General features: G+C 41.1%; 1 protein-coding gene across 1 annotated transcript in view; it reads left to right on the forward strand.

Moving 5' to 3' along the window:
* The first annotated feature begins 538 nt into the window (after positions 1–538).
* pkd1a (polycystic kidney disease 1a) overlaps positions 539–8126 on the forward strand; it is a 104563-nt gene continuing 96975 nt past the window's right edge. The window contains 1 exon segment of the mRNA XM_037690506.1: positions 539–801. Coding sequence (XP_037546434.1) covers positions 539–801 — 263 coding nt within the window.

An 8126-nucleotide genomic window follows, 5' to 3' on the forward strand; every position in this document is an offset into this window, starting at 1 on the left:
GTAAAAGATGATGGATGAAAATGACAAAAACCAAAAGTCCTAGCAGATATCAGTTAAATAATCTGAACCTTAATGTATGAATGGCTAAAATTACATGCAATAGTTAGATGAACAGATTATTTTTCCAGACATTTATCCTTTTAAATAACTTCCTGGTTGTTGTTTTTTTTTTTTTACTGTGACAAACTTCTGAACATTTCAACATCTCTGGTCTTAGCGGTGGTTTTAGGGAACTGCATGAAGTTTTGGGAGGAGGAGGAGGAGAGAGGAAGTTCTCCCAAACTTTTTTTTTTTTTTTCCTCTGAAAAGACTCTGGAGACGTTCCGTTAGATTTTCAGAGGAGGTGGGTTTTTAAAACAAGAAGATCTTATAGGCGAAGAGCAGAAGCAGCTCGCGGAGTCAAAAGTTCATCCTTTAGAACTTCTTCTAAATCTCTCCGCACATGAGAAGAATCCTGGAGTTTGGGGTTTTGCGCGTTTTGTTTCTTCGCACCCTGAGAGGACTTCCACCACCAGAGGCGATGACATGTGAGTGAGCTATGCCTGGTGGAAATGGACAGACTTTATCCAAGCGAAAACATCATGGCGTCTGCGTCTTCCCCGGTCTGCTTGTGGCGCTCTGCTGCCTGGAGGCGTGGGGCTCCGGGGCGCACGGGCCCGGCGGCCGCAGCTGCGGCCCCTGTCCCGTTAACTGCAGCTGCGCGCCCGCGGGGCCGCAGCAGCCGTGCGTCGTCAACTGCTCCAACATGGGGCTGGAGAGGGCCCCAGCGGCGGGCGACATGCCTCCATCCGTCAGCGTGCTGTGAGTGCACACATTAAAGCAGCTTTTAATGCCTCAAATGTAGAAATGAGTAGTTTTTTTGTTTGTTTTTTAGCCAGTGACAGCAGCCATGCATAATAAATAAATAAAAACTAGAAAGATAATTTTTGACTGCTGCCTAAAAATGTGCGTTGACAGAACTGTGTGTTGGGGTGCACCATACCAATTATCAGCTCAATTAAGTACAAAAAAACCCAGTGAGTTATATCCTGATGCATGCTCAATAATCCAGGTAGAAAAATCCAAAAAAGTTCAATCTGGTCCTCTGGACATTCAAAAAAAAAAAACAAAAAAAAAAACAAAGCAAAAAAATCTAGAAACGTTTCGTCTCTCATCCAAGAGACTTCCTCAGTCTGAGGTGCTGTTTTCAGCTCAGTCTCTTAAATAGCACCTTCACAGAGTGGATCAACCAGTTTGCTGCTGACAACCAAAACCAGCTGATCACATGCTCAAGAATGAGGTATAGTTTTGTTTTTTGTTAGCTGTGCTGGCCGGCTTGGATTTTTGATTTGGATTGTGATGGGGAACATTTTCAGCTATAACCTCATCAAATTAGAACTCTTGTGTGTGAAAATTGCCGTTTAAATCTTGCCTTGGTGGCCATCTTGGATTTTTGATTTGGATGGGGAGCTTTCCCAGCTGTCACCACAATTGTAGCTCAATATCTCTGAAATCAGCTGATTTTGACATAATCTGTTTGCGTTCTTTGTATTTCTATGTCTTTGTTTTCCTTTTCTGTTTCTCGATTTTTGTCAGTCTGATCCTTATGTGCTTCCTGTCGTTTCCCCCCTCACTTTTCAGCCTGCCTCTCCAGCCACTAACCATTCACACCTGTTTCCAATCAGCGACCTTCCCAGGTGCACTAACTCCTCTTCTTCTTCTTTAAACCTCTCCATCACTACCAAAACATCCGCTCATTGTTCTGTTATCACGCAGACGTCTTGGTCCTCCTCTGTCTTACCATACCATTTTATTTATAGAGCACTTAAAACAGCTACAAGGCCAACCAAAGTGCTGTACAGACATAAAAACAGGCAACACACGAAGCAATATACAAAATGAAGTAAATCAAAAATATAAACATAAAAACGATGCAGATAATAAATATGACGACAAACCAGTGTGGAGCGTACTGGTTCAAAACACAGATCCTCTGGTGTTGAAAGCTACTGAATAGTAGTGAGTTTTTAAACGGGATTTGAAGACTGAGAGGGATCTTGTCCGATCCTTGTCCGATGATGCGTTCAGTCTCGCCTGGTTACCTGTCTGCCCTGTTCCTGTTCGCGCCACGCGTCGCTGCCTCGTCAGCCTTTTGTTTTGTGGTTTAAATAAATTATTTTTATTTTAAACTTCTTCACTTTCCTGCCTGCCAATGGGTCTAAAAACGGAGGATCTCGATAGATTTATAGTATTTTTCCTATTTTTAGCTCAGGCGGCCGTCCTGGATTTTTTGATTTGTATTAAGAATGTATGAAAACTCTCTCTTAGCTACGACCAGAGCAAATTTCAGCTCAATATCTCAAAGAACGATTCCGTTATAGCAGAAGTTGTTGAGTTCCGTCAGGCATCTTAAATGAGGAAAATGGCTTCTTTGTTAGCAAATTACATCACCATGGTAACTCGAAACGCCTATAAAAGTAATAACGCACATCACGGTGCTGAGACGATCGTTTCGATATAACATTTGTACACGTTGCGGTTGCATTAAAGTTGACGGAAGAGCAAGATATAAAGTTAAGAAACCCTTTGTTAGGTGGATAATAATAGGTGCTGCCTCTGTCCAACAAATATGTTTTTGCTACTTTTAGAGTTTATTTATCCTTTTTAGTTATTTATTTATCCACATAAGTAATATAAACCTGTTTGTCATTTGTAGATTTTTACCGAACACCCGCAGGAAGTTTAAATCAGAATTTTTTTTTTTCTCCCCCAAGTCAAACTCCATTAGAGTTAATTACCAGTTTAGATAAACCTTTCTGTTCAGCTGTGAACTTTACAGCCTTTACTACTCAGGCCTTTTGTTTCCTGCTCGTGCTTTTTGCAGAAATGCAAATTTAAAACTAGAAAATTTGCTCCTAACGAGGAGTGATTTTATGGCCTAGAGACATTTTACATTTACTTTGAAGTTTAGATTTTTTTTTTTCACAAGTGAAAAGCTAAACAATATCCAGTTGATTCTGCTGCAGACAGGCGGTGCTTGTGGGTTGTGTTTACTTTATTCAAAGAATGAAAAGGACATTATTCAACTGATTTTTCAGACTTAAAAGTGAAAGTGCTAAATAATTAGTTTTTCTTTTCTTTTTTTTAAACTCTGATCTGGAAGAAAAATGTGTTTTTCTTCAGAATACAATCAAAGCACCAAGCTGTTTCCAGTTACACAACAAAAGACACGTTCTAAATAGTTTGACAGATGTTACTTGTGAAGATTATTACAATGAAAGAAAAACCAGACATTGCACTTACAATGAATGTTTGTCAAAGCCCTTACTCTTCTGCTCTCAAACCCACAAAAATGAGCAGGCAGGAGGATCGGTCCGGTTCCTCCGCCTGTTGTTTTGAGCCAGTTTGGCACCGATTTGCACATTTGAAACCTTGGAGATGCAGCGAAAGTGTTGACAGACTGCAAGCTCTGCAGCCAGGCGAACAGAGCCGGATGTCTTTTTTAGATTTCTACTAGAAACAGTGCTGTCAATGATCAGAAGAACTGACTGACACCGACTGGGTATGTCAGTTCTGATATCTGGGGAGAGGTTCAGTTTATTCAAAGATATTTACCAAATTGCCATAAATTACCAAAGACACCTGCAAACCATGTTGCCTTGTTTTGCGCAGCCAAATTTTTAAAATCATGATAAATTTTTTTGTGCACAACTCATGCATTCAAGGTTCTTTACTTGTCATACACAACACATGTGGTACATGTGGTGGAACGAAATTGTGTACACGGTTACATCCAACATTATAAAATGTAAAAGAAAAACAGTAATAAGATCTAAGGTATGAACTAAGAAAACGGTAATAAAAATACACTAAGCACTAGGCCTGTCACAATAACAAATTTTGCTGGGCGATTAATTGTCTCTGAAATTATTGCGATAAACGATAATATGTTTGAAATTTGACTATAATTAGTAATTATTGTCAAATTTAAGAAAAAAATGTTGGTTAATTTGTTTTATGTGTAGTACCTTGTTTTGACCACCGGATGGCAGGATAAGACTGAATCGAAGGATGGATAGTGAGGGAGCGAGCAGCTTGTCTCTTTAAGAAAAATGAAAGGGAGCCTCCTTGACGTGACATGGGTTGTCCCTCCTTCCTTTTTTTTTTCAGTTCTCAAAATGGCGGATACTCGGTATGTTTTGAGCTCTTTAGCATAGCATTTGTCACACAAAATTTTTAATAAAAAAAATCAGTAAACAAGTTCTCAACTTCTTTTTGCAGAGAAAAACAACTTTTTACACGAAGGCACAGGTTTCAACTGTGAATTTTGGAGCTTCGACAAGACGGAGGTTTTTTCCCCGAGGTCGGCCTGTTAGCTTAGCTCGTAGCTTAGCTTCTCAGCTTAGCTGCTTTTAACAATCCAAAAACACGATTTTGGACAATTAAAATAGATTTTAAAGAGAAAGGGAGGGGTCAGTGAAGAACACCAGAGTTGAGCCTTTTGTCATCCAGTGTCTTCAGTAGAAAGAGAGAGACGAAGAAACAATAAAGCTGATAAATGAAAATGAGGTCGATAATTTATCATTTGATTAATTGATTTATTGTTTATTGTGACAGGCCTACTAAACACTAGTAGTACAAAAACAGTATGCCGAACAGCAGCACGAACACGAGTCTGTGTGAGCAGATAAGTATAAATGAACACAGCAACATGAAACAGATCAGCAGCAACATGAAACAGATCAGCAGCAACATGATATGGTTTTTCACAGTGATTATCCTGGTTAGAGATTCATGAGTCGAACAGCCTTAGGGTAGAAGCTGTTCCTCAGTCTAGTGGTTCTACATTTTATGCTCCTTAACCTCCTTCCTGAGGGGAGCGGGGCAAAAAGTGTGTGTGCTGGGTGAGTGGGGTCCTTCATGATGCAAGTGGCTCTCTTCCTGCATCTAGAGGTGTAGATGTCTGTGATGGTGGGGAGGCTGACTCCAACAGACTTCTGTGCAGCCTTCACCACTCTCTGCAAAGCTTTTCTTTCTGCAGCTGTGCAGCCTCCATGCCACACGTTGATGCTGGAGCACAGGATGCTCTCCACTGCACACCTGTAGAAGGAGATGAGGGCAACATGCACAGGACTGTATTGCCACCTTTGCTCTCATCCTACCTGCCTCGTCCTGCAGCATTCACGTGAAAACACCTGCCCTGGGTCTGTGGCCGTGCATCTTCACAAACCTGTTGCAGGAGTTGGAGAAAACTGGACACAAATGTGGATTAATAAATAATTAGTGGAATGTGGGTGCAGCCCCAGACATCTAAGGGTATCACTGGTATGCTGTTGCTCAATCAATAATCAACAAAGGCCACTATACGTTTGTTTTCCTCTTATCCAATGAGGCAAGAAGGCGAGCCATAACTATGTGTCAGGTGGTCAGGCCGTGCCGTGCCAGGCGGGGTTGTCAGATAGGAAATGATGAATTATAGTACGGTTGCTTTAGATTGATTGCATTTTGATCCAGACTATTGTATGTGCGGAGTGGGTGTGTGCTTTCCTGGCCAACGTTGTGGGGTGGGGGGTTGTATGAGGTATGTGTTGTGATTGGCAAACATGAACAGAAAAGGAGCAGGCTTGCTCGATTGAAGAGGGGTTTGGGTCACTTCTGCACGTTGAACAGGGTGAGCAGCACAAACAGTTATCTTCTATCTGCCCATGCTACTTTGCTCATCTACTCATGCAAGCATAGAAACAATGCTGGCTGCAGCCATCAGTCGTGCGCACGACAATTTCAAACTCCTGCAGGAGCGCTGTTGTCATCTACATGAACGGCCGAACCGCAACAGAGAAGCTACGGTTTCTCTCAAAAACAGCGTTGTGTAAACTGGGCCTGACTGCGGCGGTACACCTGTCAAACAATAACACAGGTGTCATAAAAAAAAAACCCAGGGAGGAAACCGCGTGAAACATGAGAGAAACTGCGCTGTAGTTAAATGAAGTTATTTTGTTTTCCATAAACACTTTGATTTGACATTTTATGTTCAAAATTGATGCAACTCAGTTGCTCACCCTGCGATCTCTGTGAAGGTTCTGAAAGGCGCTAGTTTCAGATAATTAAAACGAAAATACAAACTGCAGCAATTATTTGTTTCATTAATCAAGAAGTGTTTTTTTTCTCTTTACAATTACACTGGCATAAATACGACAGTTTGGATACTTGCACGGCTGTGGCATATATTTAACAGACGTATAGACCGTGTGACCAGTTTCACACGAAACAAGTTCCCAGCTGAGATTTTTTATTTATTTATTCATTTCAAAAGTGACAATTATAATTGTTTTAAAGAAACCCAATCAAGCTGGAACTTTAATTATCTACAAAAAGGTAAATCAGTGGAGGGTGATCTTTGTAATGCATGTTAGTGGCTCAGGGTTTGTTGTCTGTATCAGTCCTCGAGCGTCTGTCAGGTTTTTGTGATTGTGCAGGCTTTGTGCAGAAAACAGATGTAAGAATAAAAGCTGCTGCCAAAGACACGATGGGCACAAATATGAAAATAAGGACTCTTGTCTTGACAGTTGTTGCTCACTCCGAACAACACATATAGAAAAACATCATCCTGATGAGAATTTGATAAGCATCTGGCTGCAGGTCCACTCAGACCTGACATTCTCAGGCCTTCCGGTTGTTGCACGCGCCAAAATATTAGCGCGCGCTCTTCGGTTCACGCATGTGCAAAACTACGTTCCATGCCTAAAATACACAAATCTGTTACTTCTCTGCACTTTCAAATCTTGTGGAAACGTATTTTAATTTATTGAAAAGTATAAAACTACAGTAGCCAGAATGCTTCAGATTTTTTCTGCGTATAACAAAATCGTAAAAAACTGACGTTAATAGATTTTTTTTGTGCTTTTAATTGCATAAAATGAATAAAACAATAAAAGGTCATTTTCAGTGCCAGTGAGAGTGTTCAGCTGTAAATTATTGTAAAAAAGGTCGTTCAAACTCAAACACGCAGTTGACAAATCAGCACATTATCGCCACCTACTGGAATGGAGGAGAAACTGGATGAGTTGATCCTGTTGCACAACAATTGTCAAAATATGAGCGTGTGCATGTTGGCAAGGACACGATGGCTTGTTTGATGCAATCCAGAAGTAAAGCTAAACCATTGTTAAATAAACACATGCGTTAAACACATATGGGTGCTGTGCTTGTTTTTCTGTAACATCTGGTTTTGTTGCAAAAATAACACATTTCCACCGTCATGTGTAGGAAAGATGTCAGTATTCTATAAAAAAACTGCCATGACCTAATCCTCTTCCAAAACACATACTCTGCCTTTCCACAGAGGCTAAAGGGCCCTGCATACTCTATCGAAAGCTGAACAGTCGACTCACGGTCACGTTGTGTGATGTTCGTTTTCGTACACATCTTTCATATTCCACGAGAGACACGGTGCAAAACTCCTAGGAATTCCCTCCCACTCAAGTATACGTCACAACATGAGTTTCTTCCAGCCAGGGTCTCCACTTCGTCCTTGCATTTGCCGTTTAGCCACAAATTTGTCATGAAGAAAGCATCACACGTGCAGACTCCTCCATGCACAATGCCTGTGCAACTCTATTTAGGAGTTTGTGGTCGTTTAACTGTCTTTGTAAGCGTGTCTTGAAGAGTCGTACAAATCAATGTCTGAACGCTTTTCTGCATTAACAAACACGCCCACAAACGTCTGACCAATCACACAATATTTGTGCGTATACATGCAGTATAAGTTCGGCCCCGGCCTTGTGTTGAGAAGGGATGGATGGGTGAAGCTACTCTGAGAACAAAATTATGTGATTTTCATCATGCAACCACTTCGAGAGCCAGTTTCGCGGCTTCGGATGGCACATGTAGGGTCTTTTTAAAACAAGCAAAGAGGAGGGCGCAGCAGTTGTGACTGGCAGTCATTCACTCAGGGTAGGGTGTTGAACACAAAAGTACACAGTCAGGACAACATGGCTGCCCAAAAGATTGGCTCAGTGAAAGGAACGGGTGCATAAGATCCGGCTCCTTTCATCGTGCTGTAAATCCCATCTAACAATGTTTATGAAGGAAGTTTAGAGATCTCGGTGTATTTATATAGTGTATATATTTGTGTGTATATGTATGTG

Source organism: Nematolebias whitei, chromosome 16, assembly GCF_014905685.2.
Source record: "Nematolebias whitei isolate Nwh7 chromosome 16, NemWhi1, whole genome shotgun sequence".
NCBI lineage: Eukaryota > Metazoa > Chordata > Actinopteri > Cyprinodontiformes > Rivulidae > Nematolebias > Nematolebias whitei.